Here is a 19,992-nt window from a genome sequence, read left to right as displayed (position 1 = left end):
TTGCCGTATACCCCAGCTACAGCAGCTTCGTCAGCTTTGCCTAATTAATGGCTGGGCTGTTGTCTTTCAGCGGAGGGATGAGATTTTTGACAGCCTGCTGCGGAAAGAAGGACGATCAAATGCTTGGCCCCTGTGGCTGTCAACTCAGTAGCAAAGACCCAGCGCTATTGTCATTTGATTGCACAGCACACTTAAAAAAAATCTGCTGAAAACCTCTCAGTTGAAATATTAGCCTCAACTCCCTCGCTTAGCGAACGCTTCTGTGCTCACTGCTGAGAAAATGGGAATTAGACTTCATTCCGCCTCAGGAAGCGAAGCAGTGGACATCAGGGACAAGAAGAGGGAATAAGCACAACCTTCTGGAGATCCTCTGGCGTGACATTAAACAAAAAAACAAAAAAACCCACAGCAATACAGAGAACAACATGTTCCTCTTTGTCAGGGCCAAAGTTACCCCGCAAGCAGAACAAGAATTTGCCTGGGGCAGCAAAAGGCTTAATGGCTTTATTATTATTTTTTTGAGCAAGCTGAGGATGTTTCCTAGCCCATAAGGGGTAGCAGCAACCCTAGAGCTAACTTTGGGAATACGAGCAACCAGTTTTTATTATTTTTTAAGTGACTCACGCAGAAATGCTCTCATTTAGCGAACTGAAATCGGGAATTCAAGAAAGCAAGCAACAGCCCTTATGTTTCACCATATATTCACACAATACATAAATATGCGCAAACGTATCAATAAAACCAGATGCTTGTACCTTGACCTTTCAGCATTAGGATAGCACACGCCCCTCAATTATTTATTTCAGTTTGTTTTTCAGATTACCTCCATTTGATTTTAGCATCATATAGTTAGCTTGTGGTTTTGCTTGAAACACTAATTTATCTATCTCCTCATAGCCTCAGTGAGTCTACTATCTCATTTTTGTTCTTTGAGTGTTTTTGCTAATACAAGAATATTACACTTAAAAAACGCCACAAGATTCTCAGAAACAAGACAGAATTTGCATCGTCATCAAAAGGAAAATAAATACCTTTTGTATATTTTTCATCCAAGACTCACTGAAACGGTCAACAAGGAACCACAGAAATACTGCGCTGACTACAGCCAGTTATTAAACAGCCAAAAGGAGGAGGGGAAAAAAAAAAAGACCCACAAAGCCTCAGTATTTTATATTAAGATTGAATCTTTAAAAGATTATTAAAAAGTCTTACATTCCTGACAGCGGGATACGCCTGTTATAGACCCCAGCTATAACAGACTGTTTGTAGATCAGGATTATCAGAAACAGATACATCTATCCGAGACCTGAAATCCATAATGACTGCTTCCTTACACATCCTATGGTGAGCCTCGTATAAACTATTTACAACGGAAATCTTTCCACAAAGGGGAGCTCAAATATCTGGCAAGAGCAGGCGTAATTTTTGACGTCGCTGAAGGAATGGAGTCAGCTACATTACTTGCGTGAATTTTCTATTAGTTACCTGGCATCCAAACACAAAGACCGGGATATATTGGATGGGACTGATTTAGCCTGAGGTCTTGGTTGCCCCAATGGACACCTGCCCTGAGACTGATTTTTAGAGCATGGTGCTCACGAATCTTTGAAAAAATTGGCTTTCTAAGCAGTCATGCAGGGTGGATTTCCTAAATATTTTGGCTATCCAAACCAAAAATAATTTTAAAACGTTGGCCAGAACATAGAGCATATGAGTGCGTGAACAGCAGGGGAACACATGGATTGGAAAGGCAAGTCTGAGAGCCCTGCTGGGGAACGAGAGGGATTTTTTTTCCAAGATGATGTTTATTAGCTAGTCTTTCCAAAAATTGCAGCTCATGAAAAAGAACAGGACATCGGCTCATCATTTGTCCCTGAGACATCCATCTTATTTTTTTAGTTAAGAAGCCAATCTTCCATGAAATCCCCCAAAAACCTAACAGATGGGCTGAATTATTAATTGTGAGAAGAATAGTTCTACAATGATAACCTTAAAAAAAAAACCCTATAAACAAACAAATTTGGATATTCACAAGAGAAGCTTAGTTTGGAGTCAGATCTCTCCAGGCCCAGGAAGCCGGCTGCAGGATGATGTGCAATAATTACTTCATATGGAGAAGAGCTATGTGGCATATTTAAAGCCTTTAATTTCTATTCCCTTGTTTAAATGAGATTATCATTCCCTGTAGCCAACAACAATGGATTTTTTAAGTTTCTTTTGATTTGCCAGCAAAGCAAATATCCTCTGGTAAATCTATGAACTAAACACTGATTTTTCATTTTTACAACGGCACAGTCAATTCAATTTTCCAGTTAAAAGTCTCAAGTCTCTCCCTATCAGCTTGTTAACATGCAAGTGCTTTATTCTAAAACATGCCTGGGAGAATCTCCATTGACTTGAGCATCCCGTGTTGCTTCCGAACATTGACTTCATTTCTATGAATCACTTCACCGTATGTAAACACTTGAATCACTAAGCCACATCTAATATCACATATAGTAATTGAGTGATGTTGTCACAGCAAATTCTATAGCTAGGCAGGTCTGTGTGGATTTACTGAGGCAGCACTGAAAACGTGGCTATTAACGTTTCACTTATCAAAGTAGGTTTTGCCTGCTTATGAACGTATTTTATTTGCAGCTGCTAAATGCCTGTAAAAGATTTTCAGGCTTCATGTCTTCTTGAGGTATTCACAAGAGTCCCACCAGCCTCCCTGAGGGTGTTCACATGAGAGAAATAGCATATTTTTTTTCCTGAAATTTAAGATACCTACGACTTACAGTAACTAGTGTCACAATTTGACCAGTTTTATGTTGGCATGCCATTTGATCTCAGTAGCTCTTTGCATCAGGTCAGATAGAGAAGCATCCAAGAAAGAAAAAAGGGCATTCACCCCTAAAAACAAGTCACTTCTCCCACTAAGCTGTAATTAAAACGTTATAAAACAAATCAATCCTCCATTCTCATGAAGCATTCTAATAATTATGTTAACTTATTAAAGCATGGCTTTGGGTTTCTTAAATACCCTAAGGAGCAATTTTCCTTGCAGATGCATCACAAACCTTGATACCCAGCTCTATGTTCTCTCCTCCATACACGTCCATCCCAGGATCAAGAAGACCTATCTCTCCAAAGAACTTCCTGTGCACCACAAACGAGCAACCGATCATCGCTGGCGTCCTGTACAAAGAGAAAAGAAGGGCGCAATTATTGTCATGCTCCAATTTTTAATGGACCAAAGGCTTATTTCTGCAAAACTCCTGCTGGCTCCACGCGCTTCCTGCCACCAGTTATCCGGTTATACTTGACAGCAATGACTGAGCTCTGAAGGCTCAGAGACATCATTTTACTACTGCAGTGAAGTTCTCCAAAATTCTTGTTCGTTACACTGTGCATAAACCAGAAAAAGAATGTTCCTCAGATTAAAGTATTGAAAAACTTGCAGTTCCTGGCGCTGTCACAAACATCTTGGTGTGTCTATGGCCACAATTTCTTTGTGCTTCCATTCCCCACATGCAAACGAAGTATAGTAATCATTTTTCCCTTCTATTACTTTCTTCTAGCTTTAGCCTAGAAACATCTGCTGTGTTATTTGCCCGGTTGCACCAATATCCATGTTGCTTCGGGGTTAGTGTGTGATAAACTATCCCACGGGACCTCTTGCCCTCCAGCGAACAGCCCTATTCATCTCCACCTCTGGAAGAGCAGCCAAGCACAAAGCACCTGGTCAGGGAAAACAACAGAAGAGAGCTACCAACACCAACATCACAAAAATAGCAGAAAGACTGAGCAAAAATACCATGTCAAGGGTTAATTAATGATAAATGTGCAATTCCAAGAATGTAGTAGATGGTTGTGTTTACTAACTTACTCACACGCACTGACCCTCCCTTGTTACCATGAAACAACCAAATCCATTGCTTGAGAAGGCTAGACTGGACCTCCGCAGCCAAGGACGCTGTTCTGATTCACACAAACTGAGAACTCTCTCTTCTTTTTCTTTTTTTTAAGTGGTTAAACACTTGCAACCCTCTCCACAAAGCCACTCTGTGCCACCGAGCATGGCGCTTGACAAAGCTGTATCATTATGCTCATGCTGCTTTGGGACATACTAATCTATTGTGGCTACAGTATGTGGGAAGTTTAGCCACCACGATATTTTCTGTAGTAAAAGAGAAGGATAAAAACCATTCTTGCCTTCAACCTACTTTCATTGGGATATATGTTGTAAAGGGTAAAGAAAAAACAGGGATCCACTTACAGGGATCAGCAGGGAAGAAACCATATGCATTTTACATCTAATCCATAGGCTGCTCTTCTTGGACCCCTTTTGTCACACTGACCAAGTGAAGTGATGTTGGTCTGAGCAGGGAGAAGTTCCAGCTTGCGTGATGGGACAGCCCTCACCTCTGCAGCTCAAGGCTTTCAGGGCTTAATGTGTATCCTAGCCCATATACCCAGAAACCTCCCTCCATTTCCCCAGAAACACAAGTTCTCCAGATGGAATTTGGTATCGAGGTAGAAACAGGGCAACGGGATCCAGGACACCACATTTTAGACGTGGTCTTAGACCCAGCCAACATGGCTTCTCGAGCAAGCTCCGCTGTGAGCCTGCGCAAGTTGGATGTGGCGTAAAGCACCCGTATCTCCCCGAGGAACACCTAGGGGACCCCGACTCACGCCGAGCAGCTGCGGCGTTCAAGCGAGACAACCCACAGCAACAGCCTTGCAACTTGGCTCCGACGACAGGAGACCAAATTAATCTTCAAGAAACACTTGAGTTCCTTGCATGAAGAGTTCTATCCACTTAAGTATTATTATTTATAGACATTTTAATACTTTTAATAGACTCTTAGAGCAGCTGAATGCTGCTGCCATATTAAATTAGTTGGAATTAGAATCCATCAGAATTTTTTCTTCAACAGATTTTTTTCCCTGACAGCCAGCTCGGCCTTCGTTCCAACAAGCGTTATAATGTTTCATGATTTGCTGCCACTCTAGTACTTAAGATTTCAATTCTATTGCTTTATTTGTAGCAAGTTAACTGCCATTAGCAGAAACAATTCTTTCTGAAATGACAACCATGTTAAGGATGCCAAAACTAATAGCTCCATTATCATAGATTATCGCGTGGAGTTAAATAAAAGGATAAGTTGCTTTGTTTTTACATGGAAGATGAAAAGCCTGGTTCATCTTATCCATGGGGAAACAGACATGTGGGAGAACAGCAACCTTGGGCTTCTCCATCCAAAATTTGCACATCTGCTAAAGGCACTCAGGAACAGCTAAAGCCAGAAAATATTCCAGGTGCAAGCTTCAATTGCATTTTGGGCCAAACAAGTTGGATCACCAGCAACTTGCCCCCGGAGAAGCCGAGGCTGCTGACCTAGGAGCCCCTCAGCACCTGCGCCAGGCCCAGGGCCGGCACCCCACGGGAGCCCGACCTCAGCAAGGAACAAGTTCTCCACGTTCTCACTCCTAAGACTCACCACAGAGAGATTTTACAATAAAAATATAACCTTTGTGCTGGCATTAACACCCTTGCAACGCATGAAGATAGCTTGCTTTGCTCATTCTGGAGCGAGTCGTTCAACAGGGCTGATTTCTTTAGGATTTTCTCCAATATCAGTCCTTGGAAACTGGATCCAGCAAGAGGCTGCTGGTTCCAGCAGCTGGCCATGCTATTAGTGGCTTCTTAAAGCTCAACTCTTCAAAAAAACAAAGCAGCTCCCCAAGGTGGCCGCTTCTCCCCCAGACCACCATCCGACAGAGCATCTTTCTTCGTTATTTTGCAGCACGTTCTCTTTATACACCACCGATTCACTGAGCCTTTCCAAAATTCTCGTGGAAACAGCCTGATGGGGATTTTGCAACTTCACCTTCACGTTCTCCTCCTCTTTATTTTGCAGCACATTCTGCTTTCAGCCAACAACACCGCTACGCATGCAAAGCGGCGTTCCCGAGCGGAACGGAGGTCCCGCGAGCAATACAAATCAAGTGCCACATTCTTCTTTGTAACAACGGCTCCGTATTAAATAAATGGGGGCTCACGTGGCGCTCAGCAACTTACACCAAAACGCCACTTCATTTTTTTCAGAAATCCTTCGAAGAGGTGGACGTTTACAATAACAGATAGCCCATCCACAATGAAATAACGGCCTGGAGACAAAGAGCTGATCAAGCCTCTTGCTGCCCTGCCCCTTAATTAAAAGCATTAACACAATTGGTTTTTAAACGTCATGCAGCTCAGCAAAGCATGTTTGCCTTCGTCCCGAGAGCTATTTTTTTCTTTAATGAGAAAGGAAAAGCAGAACTGGGCGCAAAGGATGCACAGAGATGTTTAGCAGAATTAATTGTTTTGCACCCCAAATTCCACAGCTTGTTAGTTCCTTGTCATTATTTCACTTGGCTCCTCCATACAATAAGTGACAAAAGGTCAAAAAGTGCAGCTTTTACGAAATATCCTCAGTATGAATCTCTAAATAAAGATGAAGACGACTCAGGGAAGAACGTTTATCCTCATCCATTAAGTTACTTTAACGGTCTTCCTTTCTTTAGCGCACAGTTACCACCAAATGATTAAAAAGTCTCAAGCAGATTGCCTCTTCAATTCGAGGAAATTAATTTTCCTGCACAATTGGACTTGGCTTCCAATTTTACACTAAAGCACAAGTTATAAAATATGTAGAAAAAAAGATATTAAAAAAATAATTAGTGGTCATACCGCTGAGAGCAGGAAGCCTGAGAATATATTTTAAGAATTGCTGGGGTGCCCAGTTTCCATTAAAGTGCTGCTGCTCTTAATATACTTCAATCATGGAGCAGCTCTACTTTCAGCAGCCCAATGCCACAGCTTCAGTGGCATCACCGTTTATCTGCAATGATCTTTTAGCTATCTACACAGATGTTATTTGTCCCTCTTCCAAACCTGCCATTCCTAATTTAACGCATCAAACTCCAACATTTGATTTTCTGGTTTGAGATGTCAGGTCTGTCAAAACCATGCACTATTTTCCTCCTTTTGCTGCCTGTCTGCACCTCTGGATTGCAGCTGGAAGTCACCGACTGGAACCAGTGTATCAGCAGGAACCACCCAGAGACTCATATACACGTGTATCTCTTTATGAGCTTTTCAGCCTAAACTTAGCGACCGAGACACAGAGCCAGACCACGCGGGTAAGTATAAACTCAGCTCTCACGTCCAAGCTTGCACCGCATTTACAACTAGATCCTCCGCTCAGCACCCAGGGATCACATTGGGCTTATGAGAGCTAAAATCAGACTCACGATACGCATACATGTGCCTATACAGACTCATCATTTCAGGTAAATTATCAAATTTGGTTATGTTAAGAACATGACTTCAAATGGCGACGTATCAATTCTTTTTCTTACTATACCAGGGTTAAGGAGAACACCGTCTTTATTTTTACAGGGCAGTCTTGGGCCAGGTTTCCACTTGCTTTCAGTCAAAAAGCTGGCGTATTTACCAGCCCTGCCGGCAGCGGCTAGCGGTACTCCACGCTCGGGAGCCCTCCTGGCCTGCTTTGCACGCTACATACGGGCTGTTCTGGCCGCTCAGGAGAGATGCACAGATCGTTTATGATAAAGCGCTTAATTTTCTTTTGGCCCCAGATGAAATTCAGGATCTCATTTGCAAACCTAAATGCCTTGCCAGTGTCATACGGCTCTGTGCTTTATTTGTGGTATAACGACCGTTCTGTAAATAAAGAACGGGTTGTGTAACGTACAGGTTTACAGCAGCAACGTGGGAATTGAATGCAACACGTGGCATTAAAGAACAACCCTTCTGGTCGTAAGCAGGTTAAACCTGGGGTGGCTGATGGTTATTCAGTGCCTCTTCTCTACCTACCACAAAGCGAAAAGTGCTTCGCCTTGCTGCAAACGAGCCCAGCACCCCGGGGTGCAGGGGCTCCCCTGCCCGGCGAGGGCCACCGCAGAGGGGTCAAATGCCAAGATGCACCACTTTCCCAAGCAAGCGCCTTCGGAGAGCGCAGGCAGATCACGCCAGAACAAGATGAGCCTTTCGACACGGGAAACCGAGCCCGGCTGGGCCAGGCAGAACCAACCAAGGGCTCGACACCACCCCTGCCCTGCCCTGCGTGTCCCAGCGAGGGGCCACCTGCATCCGTCCCAGCTCTGCGCAACCCCTGCTCCGCTCCGGCCACCCTTACGCTCAGCCCCGCGACCCCTCTCCCACGTCGTCCCAAAAGCAAGCGCGCAGGATACATGTGCCCTGGACACGTGATACGGAGCCCATACTGGCTTAATTCAAAACTGATCCTTACTTCACAAATTTTTCGGTGATGGGAGAGAGTTTCAATGCCAGGGCAGCTGTGGGAGGCCACCGAAGAAGAGCACGCAAGGGTGAGGGCGAGATGCTCATCACAACAGTCCCAAAACTAATGCCACAGGATTGCACCACTGAAGGAGAAATCATATTGTTTCTGCCTCCCGCAGAGGGGCATCCACATGCAGAGCCACAGTCAGACAGGAGACACCCTCGCAGCTCCCCTTCGCTGCCCACCTAATGGCTTGGGCAGATAAAAGTTGGATTTCTTTCCTGCGAACGCAATAAAACGCGCAGAGGGGGAAAGGCATTTTAGCCCACGGCCGCGTACCTTACTTGATATTATCCCCTGGATGGCATCTGCAATAGCTGTTCCTTGAATAATTCCAGCTTCCTTGCCCCAGCGACCGTGTTTAATTGTCTGTGCCAAATGGGTTTATTTCCCCGCCGTCGCTAAGTACAACAGGAGCCGTGAAACAAATTAAAAATAAAGAGATGTCGCACAAAAGAGATGCTAGATTGAATGCCTCTTCTGCATTTGCTGGAGATTAGTGAGACTTAAACTTTTAATGACACAGCAGCCTGGCAAACCATGTATTTTTGCAAATATCTATTATTTCTACCTGTGTATGTGACCTTGCTAGCAACATGCTTGACTTTGTCGCTGTTGTATGTCTGTTCCTATTTCCACATCAAGAACTGACTCGCTCCGGGACCTCAGGCAAAGCATTTAACGTCTTTGTACCTCTGTTTCCTCATCTGTCAAATGAGTATAATACCTCATCGCTCTCGAGAACGAGCCTGTATAAATCACTTCAGCGACTTCTGGACCCAAGATGCTGAATTAACTACCAATAACGTTACATATGCCAGACCCCCAAATTTAAGTCATCCACGGTGAGACAAGCCAGGGTAGTTAATAACCTTATACCCACGGAGTTGCACACCAAACGGGCCATTCCTAGCCTTGCTTGAGGCCGTCAGGAGCAATGAAAGCCGTCTGCATGGCCTTATCGTGCCCACCGTGTGTCAAGATACAGCGGGCAAGTCTAAAGCAGATTCCTACTCCACTCGCAAGCTTCAGGAGTTCAGCTCAAGTGTAAAATGTCCCCTCCGGGATAAGAACTGCTGCCAAGGTCACTGCCTAAAAACATTTCCCTTCTTTGTGTTGCAAAAATTTGGTTGTCCCAGCATTTGAAATCACAGGATGCCCGAGCAGCCTACCTGTGTGCTAACATTTTCTCAGGCCCTTCTAGCAAGGCCCTGTCAGCATAGACAGTCTTGCTATTCCAGGCTATCAAAGTGCTCACGCGCAGGGTGACACCCCCCAGCTCTAAGTATTTTGTCAGCTGAATTAATAAAGCTCCTGCTGTAAAACCCGGCTGAGGTCAGTGCTGCTTGGACAGCAAACCTCAGCAGAGGTTTGGTTCCTCTCCTTCAAAAGCTTGGTAGCTTTGTGGGAGCATTTTCTGCCACTTTTGCCCACCGGTGATTCCTAATTTCAACAAGCAGCGTCTTGACATAGGAGATGGTGCAGCATGGGAGAACTGCACCTGAACAACAGCGTCAAATGCAGATCACATTTATGATATGCATTATGAGACCCTCAACTTTTTTCACTTATACTACTCTTACTTCTTATTAAAAAACAAAACAAAACAAAACAAAACACAGATGTAAACACTTTTCAGGCCTCAGTTTTTACTCAGTTCCCCCCATCTCAACAGCATTTCCCATTGGCCTCCTAGATTTCTCTCTCCTCCCTGTTTTTAAGTAGGGGAGCATAGCCCAGTCTGCAAGCAAAGGGCTATTAACAACCCAACACAAATGCAGAGCTCTGCTCTGAGTCCCATCAGCCTGTTTGCTGGATTTTGCCATTAAGCTCTGCCTGTGAGTGGCTTTGGCTAATAAGTGACAGGTTTTGTGAGAGTGAAGATGACCTAATCTATCCTGCCCAGAGCTCAGGAAGCTTTAGACTGAAGGTTTTGCATCCTGCTTGCAGCAATCTCTCTCCAAGCATGGCTCTGTGCTAGGGCACTCACTAGGTACAGTACTTCCGAGCCTCTCTAGCTTTTTCTTCTGCCCTTCTCGGGAGCCATAAGCCATCCCTCCTGGCTAAAGACAGGAGTTGTTGCATCCCCCCAACTAAGGCAGGTGCCTCAGCAGCAAACGAGAGCTCCTTGCATTACGGGTCCCTGCTTGGCAGGGTCCATGGTAGCAGCTGGGTGAGGGTAATTCATGCTCCTTCCATTGCCTTCGACTAAAGGACCTCAGACAAAGCTGGCTACTCGCTGATCTGGGCTCCTCACCCATGCAAACACACCCAACCCTGCTACCAGCACCAACGACAGCCCAAAACTGCACCCCAGATCTGGGGAGATGGGATGGCCACACGTGATAGTGAATCCCTTCAAAGATCCCCCGCTCTTTGGATCTGGCCTTTCTTTTTGCAGAGATGAAGGCTAATGCTGAAGCTGAAGCCCACCTAAAGCACCCCGCTCCTTGCATTCCCAACCTCTGCCACGTGCATTTGGGGAAGGAGGAGAAACACCTACCTCACTGTGCCTCAAAGCATTACAGAACTTGATTAAGGGCCCTTTATTCTTTAGAAAGTATTACTCCTTATTCTGAGAGGGGCAGAGGCTTGCACACTAGCATGGTATGCCAGGGTGGAGAGGTCCAGGGAGAGCTTTAGCCTGTGTGCCCCTATGCTTTCCACGTTCCAGCAGCCACTCAGAAAGATACTTAGGCCACATGCCATATGGATTGAATGGATTAAACCACCCTACCACTTCCCACAGTGGTCTTGTAGGGATGCCGGCAGCACAGCTCCAACCTCAAAAAACCCTTCCAGGCCTACAACCATAAGATGGGAGTCAAACCTGCTCAGAGTCAGAAGAATTCATATACACGAACACCCCTGCAGGTCCAAGAGGTGCTTTGGCCCATGAGCACTCAGCATCCCATGACCACTGCCCCACCTGGGACTTGGAGGGTTGAGAGAGATGAAGGCTACCACTGCTGCACAGCACCATGTCATATCATGCAAGTGCACCAGCTCTCCCAAACTAACTTAGGGTGTCTCCACGCAGCATGGGGGACCCTGAATCAGATACTGTAACCAACATGGGTTGGTTATTTTATGATTAAGAATAATACATGTCATCATTAATAGTCACCTGAACATTTGGAGCTGTCCTCCACTACGCCTCCAACCGCAGACACATTCACTGGGCAAGACACTAACTCCAATGGTCTCAGTCCTGCACTCCCCGTTTGTATGGCAGAGCAGCGCTGAAATGCAGCATTTGAAGCGCATGGTTGCAAGTCTAAAAATGGTAACTCGGAGTACAGGCGGAAGCAGACGTGCACTGAAAAAAATCACCTTGCAGAAGGTTAATTTGATAATTAGCCTCCAAACGGGACTCGGTCTCTATTCAGGAATGGCTTTGAGGAAATTGTTGCAATTACAGGAGTCTCCCTTGAGATAAACTTTAAAGGTGGTTCTTCATTTTAGCTAATTTAATAGCAGTTCCAGAGCTACTCCTGGAGCTAGCACACAGAGAGACAGGGAAGGGGAAACCCAGTCTTCTCCTCTTGGTGCCAGGAGCCCGTCCTGGAGCCAGCGGGAAAGATGCTCCTTCCCACAAGCCATCACAGCACGACTGCACGTTTGAAAACATCAGTATGCCAGGGCGATTTTGACCCTTAACAGCCTCCCACTTTTTCGCAAAGGCAGAATTGGGAGAAATAACACAAAACTCACAAATAGCAGTTTATTAGGGACAGTCATATAGGAGAGGTCACACAGAAGTCTCGGAGTTGGAGGCTGAGATAGAGAGAACATCATTTTAATACATACAGCAGCTCATATTGGAAGCCACTAAGAAATATGTTAAAAAAAAAAAAAAAGAAAAAGAAAAAAAGCAAGAAAAATACTTTCCCTGTCTGGAAAATTGCACAGCAGGACAGAGTTCAAAAGGGAGCACCAACCAGCATGGATAAAATGTTGGAAAGGCACAGTATTTAGTTAACCTGTTTTTACTTTTCCTATATGTCTGGTCCCCTAAAGATCTTGCACTCAAAACAGATCTGGAAATCGTTCTCAAGTTTTACTTGCGCAAAAAAGCATCCAGCCAAAGTAGACCTTGCCATTCAGCCTAGGAGCTGAGGCACAAAGCCTTGTCTGCACTAGGAAAATAGAGGTTTTCTCACAGCTTGTTAGTTAAAACCTGTTAATTAACCCAAGATAAACTGCTAGCAAAACAAAGCACCTTCAAATTTTAATCCAAGTCGGGAGGTGAGAGTAAATCACCGTCCTTTCCACACACAGGCACTGTATCAATGTGCCGTACACACGAAAGCTGCTATGTGCCAAGCGCTCCGTAACAGGATGCGAGCACACACCTTTAAAGGTTCATCGACAGAAGGTCACAGCCTGCTACTGCTGTCGACGAGCGGCGACCGTCGGTCACCTCTTCCCTGCAAGAAGTGTCCTCCTGAAGGGCTGATTCAGGGGACTGAAACCTCACGCAAGCTTTTCATCAAAAGGACAGCGTTCGTGTATGTGAGTTAGGCCCATTTATTCCACATTAGAGATAGAAAACTCCCCAGGGCAACCTCAGGGAGTTTAAAAAATGAGGAAAAAGCATCACTTCAGATAATTGGCAATGACCAAAATTCACCTCGCGAGGCAGGTCAAAACAGAGCAGGAGGGGCCTTCAGCAGGACTCCCAGGTCCTGGGATTTAATACAAGGACCTGATCAGCAAACACTGCCAAACTGGTTTCCAGGTCCTCAAGAATACACCATTTTTAGATAGCGCTGGATGTAAGGATTTGCATTTGGATTGCTCCAAAAACCCCAGAGGCACTAGGACAGCTGGCAGCTGGGAAAGGTGTGCACGCCCAGCTCTGTAAAACGGAAAGATTTCTTGTGTTGCATTTCCTCCAATGCTCCATTATAAATGATCTTTTGGCGCGTCTCACCTTGATTTAATATAACAAAAGTTGGGTGCAAGAGAAGGGAAAGGAAAAAAAAGAGCAAAGGTTTATACTTAAAAATACCTGAGAGGGAAGCCCATTTGCAGCGAGCGCTCATACTCATCCCATCCAAATCTAATCTCAATCCCACCCGTTTTCAAATGGGACCATCTAATTCATCACGGAAAAAGTAAGCATCAATTATGGCAAATCTGCAATGGACAAACAGGCAAATTTTGGTACCAGCCCAGACCACCTGCCATTCATCTCACTGCAGCCCTATAGCCACCGGCGGCTGTGCTGCCTTGCTCTAGCCGAAGGGCCAGTCCAAAATGCCCCTCTTGGGATGATTTTGTCAGGAATACATCCATTCACTTGCTATTGGTAATGAATGCAATGCAACTGCAACTTCATCGCCTTACATTATTGCTAGACTGCTAATTGAATGATAATTACTTTTAGATGTAATATGTATAACTAACAGGCACTTAACAGGAACGTGTTATTTACTTTTCTTTTTCTAACGTGAATATATTTTTCCTCAAGGACGTCAAAGGGAATGACTTTTGGTCATGTTATTCCTCTCCACCTAGCGTAAAAACCACAGATAAACACATTTTTCATCTTTGCCTCGCACAACTTGCAGACGAACTGAACTTGGCAACAAGCTGGGCCCTGGGTTGAAGCGCTTACCAGGAGTTTAAGGATCAGAGTTCGATTTTCTGCTCCTTCACTCAGGTCAGATCTGGATCTTGGTACCCAAAATGGGATTTAGGCAGAATTTTATGTCCCAGCCTACGTTCAACATGGAAATCAGCATCTCCAAGTGCATTCCCTGGGTGCTCGGCGTGCAGCTGCTGTTCACACCCGGACTGTGGCACCCTGCTAGACACAGGGGTTTCGGGGTCCCTCTTCATGGGAGGTGGGAGGGATGCAGGGAGGCGGGAGGAACAGGTAGCCACCAGTGGGAATGACCTGAACACAAACACCACAGCTACTTTCTTTCTAAAAACACAGCTGGAGAAGGTTGTGCCATCACCCCATCCAGCACATGAAGAATGTGTCTGCATTTATATGCACCTGTGCAGACCCCTCCAACCAAAATGAAAGAAACTGCATTTTATAGTTAAACAGACTTAAAAAATGTGATAATATGAAGATGAGCTCTTAGGACCCAGCAGGTGAGCCTCACTCCAGAACAGCCCTTCCCTGTTCATGACGGAAACAGAAGTTTTATTTTTCACTCTGAACACTCAAGCCAAGGTCCAGAAGTCGAGAGAGGGACCTCTCTTGCCACGAATCTCTACCTAGAGCAAAGATGTTGCAAGCCAAAGCAACGCATCTGGGGACAAACACACCAACAAAACCGCTCTCAGTGGGCTGTCACGCAGTGGAAATAAAAAGTAATTCCCTTGACAGTTAGGAACAGAGAACAAGTCTGTCAGCTTTCATAGTCCCAAAGAAGTTGTGCAAATAAAAGAGCAGTGGAAGATAAATGGCATCGTTATGCAAAGCTACGTTTCTGCATGCCGTCAAAACCACCTCTCTTCCATGCAGAGGTATTTTGCGCAGCCATTTGCAAACCTACAGTACAGCCATAAGTCAGGAACCAGTCTTAGTTTCCTTAAAACATTCAGCACACTTCCTAAACAAATCCATACCAAATGCAAAGCACCGTCAGAAACTTGCACTGCATCCAGCCCTTCATTATTAATTAGCTTTATGTAACCCCGGGTTGCTTTCAGATAAATTGCTGTAACAGAGGTTGAAGCTATAGATTCAGCAGGCTAAAGTTATTGGGAATTTCACGGACATACCCGAGGACAGGATTTAGACCAACGTATTTACGTCCGCTATTAGGCTGTTGCTAAGAATAGGAATGTAAGTGATGGTTATTGACAGACGGAGCAGTTTCACTCTGAGGGTAAATGAGAGTGCAATGCAATAACCCCGTAAGCACCTCGAAGGAGCTGAGTAATGCATTTATTTTGACAACAACTTGGTATGAGCCCATTCGTAGGGAGGGCAGTGCTCAGGTTTATCTTACCCTTCACACATTCAGAGCGCAGAAGCACAGTTCCTGAGAAACATAGCAGATACATTTTCTGCCTCCAGCATTTAATAGCAAATGCCATTCTTGTTTCTCAGGATTGGGAGCTTTTTTTATTTTAAACACTGAGCGAAGCAGACAGGAAAAATAAATATGGGGAGAAGTGTATCAAAACATAAAAGTAAGCTCCATGAAGAAGACTGCCAGGTAAGGAAGTTCAGACGTTTGGATTCACCTCCATCTGGAATAAGACGGATCTACCTAATCACAAATCAAACGATGTCCCAAAGATTTACAAAGACATTTAACCAAATGGCCTGTTCTTTTTAAGGGTCAACCAACTTTGAACCAGAGGCTTCAAAAGTAGAATTCACATCTCATCCCAGGTGCACTCATGATACCAAAAGACCTATGAAAATTTTAAGCCTCTGTGCATCATCCCATAGATGCCCACATCTGGGAACCGCTTCTTTGGACACAAGAGCTCTCTGGGAAGAGCCCGGCGGTGGCGTGAAGCAACACTGACCACGGCGCAAGCAATGAGGTTGTTAAAGCAGCAGATGATCCGACTTCAAGTCACAGCTTACACGCCTGATGAGCGAGCCATATGAAGCCTGAGCACGTCAATCTGTCACCTGATTTTTTCTGGTGGGATGGGGCACGCTCACCATGAACCCATTCAAAGCCAGTTTCAAGCATCTTAAATATCTATATTGATTTTTTAAATGCAGAAGTTGAGTTCATGGCCCTCTTGAAGCTTGTGGCAAAACTCTCAGCAGCTCCCTGGTGGCAAGAGTTCACCTTCAACATTTAAAATAAATAAATAAAAGCTTGAATTATGGCTTGCTCATGTAAGCAGCTAATGTACGTTATCAGCAAGCTTGCACTCTCTGGCTTCTGATAATTAGGCGACTGTGCGGGTTGGAAAGAATGGGCTTAGCCATGTGTAAAACCAGAATCAGCCAACGAAGCATTGGACCTGATGAAGAGCCAGGATCTCGCTTGCGCACTTAACTCCAAATGCTGCGGAAGCTCATCAGAAGTTGGCATCCTCAGGGAGCAAAGGACGTGGAGAAAATGGGCCAGTTTTCCCCTTCACATTGACATCACAAGGAATATACGTTGTTCACTGACTACACAAAATTGCCTTGCAGCTTGAAATGGAGAAAAATCTCCGGGAGAGGAGCAGAAACGGTCCCTGTTTTCTAAAGCAGGACGACCCAAAGGGATCCCTAAGCGCTTTGCATTTGCGTTTTGCTCATGGAGCCTTTGGCTCGCACCCAAATACATCCACAGCAAAAGCCTGAATCTTTTACTTGCATTCTGCCTAAAAGTTAAGCAGGACCAGATCCCCTGGCGCAGAGAGTTTGCAGTTTGCCCTGGCAGACTTCCAGCACGCTGTGGGCTTGAAACAAATCACGACTTTTCCACACCAGGGATTCAATCGCAAAGAAACCTGTAGGGAGTGGATGTCACTGTCCGACCTCTTAGAAGATCGGCCAACAAGAGGGGGGAAACCTTTATCGGGGATGGTCCGAGGAGTCCTGCAAACCCAAGATGAACCTAAGATAGCCTAACCAAACACAGAGCTGCAACGTATTCACACTGTAAGCACATGCTCCATACCTTCTAATCCCAACTGCTTTCTGATTCTTTGGACAACACGCATGAATATAAATTGCGGTTTTTTAAGTTTCTCTGCAAAGGCTTCTTGCTTGTGCAAAACTAACAGTCGGAAGGAAAGATTGAAAAAAAAAAAAAAAAAAAAGTAAAGGCATGTGCTAGGAATCTCTGCCAGTTGTATCACACGGAATGACAATTATGTCCTCTATTTATATAGTGCACCGCATGCCAAAACAGCCAAAAGCACTCTCACTCCATTTTCGCCTTTAATCAGAAAAAACATCCGCTGATTTTAGCGGTCTGAGTGAGGACCAAGAAAAAACAAAGGAAGCAAGGAAAGATTTAACCTCTGCCTGCCAGACCTTGTGTGAAGCCTGCAGGGCTGCAGGTGCAGGAGGAGGCTGCTTTTTAACATCACGCGGCAATGCTACGGAGCGAACCACGAGTGGAGAGCCAACAGCAAACATACACCCTTCGAAGCCATGGGGGAAACCTGTTTGCAACCTAACCGGGACAAGTGCTGTGATGGAAAGGTTCATAATCTGTACATGGAAAGCATCCAAACACTTCCGCATGAATGCCTACACTGAAGAACCTTCTCTGTTAACGTCTCACTTCACCACCCTTGCTTTAGCGGAGAAACGAGAATCTGGGGTTTTAAAATTTGAAAGACTCAACTGTGGAACGCAGGCTGGCACTGAAGAAGTCGCTTTGAATTAAGGAAACCCTTTAAACACGTTTTGATTAGTCTGAGATACATTTCAGAGACTTTTGATGAGAATTTTCCAAAAAGTAAGAGAATATTGTCATATAAGACATCGTATAGCGTATGCACTAGTAGCAAAAGTAGGGGTGCAGCAAAAGACACAGACAAACAAGCTGTCCTGCTGCTGGCCAGCTTGAAGAGCATCTCCCGGACTGAAGGGAAACAAAAACAACAAAAAAACCCACTGAACTTTGCTCTCCTAAGTATCTAAACATCAGCACTTAAAAATAGAGTTTGGTAAATTTTGGTCTTAAATCTTGCAGTAAACACTTTCTTTAAAAATATGTTTTCAATTTAAAGATGACAAAGCAAAGCAAGCCCAGACTATGCTTTTCAACATGATTAGTGCTTGCTTCTAATCTTCACATAGGTTCCTGCAGAGCAGAACTCCCAGCACATCCTTGGCACCGACTGCACGAGTAGCCCTGACAACTTCAGCCCCCCGACATTACGCACGCATTTATCTGCTACCCTGATCCAGAGCCTCAGCTTTCCTGGAGGCCAAAACAGCTTGTTATAATTAATGCTCATAAAACTGCTTCCATCCACCTGAAGGTCTATGAAACCTCCCTGCCCACCTTCAACAGGTTTTAAGAGAAAAGGCAAACACATGCATGTGTCCTACGCAAAACCCAGGGAACCTGGGAGATTCCAGCCCTAAATTTGGAGCCTGTGACAAGTGACGCTGAGCCGGCGCAGAAAGAAGAGCTACCACAGAGGAGAAAGTGCTCTCCAAGAGGTGTGATGATGCTGGCAGAAGGTCTGAGCTGTGTATGAAGAGCCCAACTAAACTGAGATTAAATGGAGTTTATAGGAGGATGGTCTGTGTTCATGGTCAGGCTTAAAGCAAAAGTGGATGTTTGGTTTGGGGGTTACCAGATTCGGAGGGACTCCTCGGTTCCCATGCCAGCTGGAAACACGTAAAGGGCAGGGAGAAGATGTCGGGAGCCAAGTTTCGAGCTCTGCTGCTCGCCAGCAGGTTGCTGGACCCGGGGTGGCACAGGCAGGGGAGCCGGGACAGCAGGGAAGGGAAGAAACCCGGTGAGCACCCACAAGCTGCGACCCCAACAGGGGTACAACAAGTCACATTGCTCTCCACAAGCTCATGCAAACATCCCAACTGTGTGTGTGTGCACGCGCATGTGTGTGTATATATATATATATTTTAATACAATTATTTTAGCAAAAGTCTTGTCAGACACATTCAAGAAAAAAAAACAAATCCTTCCACACATTCCCCGCACCCAATTAGCCCCGTCCTACATGCAAACGAACAAAGCTGCTGGAAGAAGGCAAATCCAGGCTCTGCCTCCGCATCTCACCTTCTGGAACCAGGGGAAAAGCCCAGTGCTTGGTTCGAGCCCTGCTTGGTTACTCTTTGGCCTTTCTGAGTGCAGCAGTGTCTCCGGCACCACTTTCAAGCCATGCTTGGAAGACGCAAGGACTCAGCAGTGTTTACTTGGCATTTGGAGGATCTGCATGGGTTTTTTTTCTCCCCATTAATTTAATTTGACAGAAGACAGCTGGAAGGCTTCTGGCTCCCAGGTGGGGCAAAGTGGATAAACAGCAGGGATTTTTAAAAGGAGCTGAAACTAAAACACAAAAGAAGGATGCCTGAGCCCCGGCTAGCAACCATTGGCATTACCTAACCAAATGGTGCTTCCTTTTCCCACCAAATTCCCTGTACCTCCACATGCTATAATGAGACTATTTTCATCCTTATCACTCACCTGTTTCAACCTATCCTTGATGTCTGATTAGCCCATTTTGACTGCAAAAAATAACACGCCGGGCTCTTAGAGCAAGCTTAGCTACCAGGATGGATTTTGCAGGAGGAGAGCCATGGCACAACCACGTCCTGCCGCCCAGCTGCCTCTCCGCTCCATCACTGCACCAGTGCTCGAGAACAGCAACCTCTAATCGCGCTTCTTCAGAAGAAATATGTGCAATAGTAAATAATTCCTTAATGGGAAAATATTGCCGCAACACTGGCGCCGTAGTCAGAACAGCACAAATTTAGCACTGCATCTATTCTTACAGAGAAGCCCTTAAATCCTTCTGTTTGTTATTATTATTTTCCTCGAATACTTTTAAGTGGGGGCAGCTATGCTGTACAAACTCCAATAGGCAGCAAACAAGGCAAAACATCATATTTGCTGTGCCTAGACTTGGTTTTAACAGTGAGATGCGTTTAAACAACGGTTGCCAACAGCAGTTGATTTACACCCTGCAGACGGAGAGCACCTGCAGAGCGGAGCAG

The 19,992-nt window shown here is 45.1% G+C and overlaps 1 protein-coding gene across 1 annotated transcript in view; it reads right to left on the bottom strand.

Moving 5' to 3' along the window:
- The window catches only part of GALNT17 (polypeptide N-acetylgalactosaminyltransferase 17), a 210,516-nt gene that overhangs the window by 72,122 nt on the left and 118,402 nt on the right, over positions 1 to 19,992 (bottom strand). The window contains exon 6 of the mRNA XM_026107255.2: positions 3,063 to 3,180. Within this exon, the coding sequence (XP_025963040.1) occupies positions 3,063 to 3,180 (118 nt within the window). The remainder of the gene's footprint in view (positions 1 to 3,062; positions 3,181 to 19,992) is intronic.

This window comes from Dromaius novaehollandiae, chromosome 19 (assembly GCF_036370855.1).
Source record: "Dromaius novaehollandiae isolate bDroNov1 chromosome 19, bDroNov1.hap1, whole genome shotgun sequence".
NCBI classification, from domain to species: Eukaryota; Metazoa; Chordata; class Aves; order Casuariiformes; family Dromaiidae; genus Dromaius; species Dromaius novaehollandiae.
Note: the sequence above shows the minus strand (reverse complement) of the source record. Positions and strands in the feature narration are given on the sequence as shown.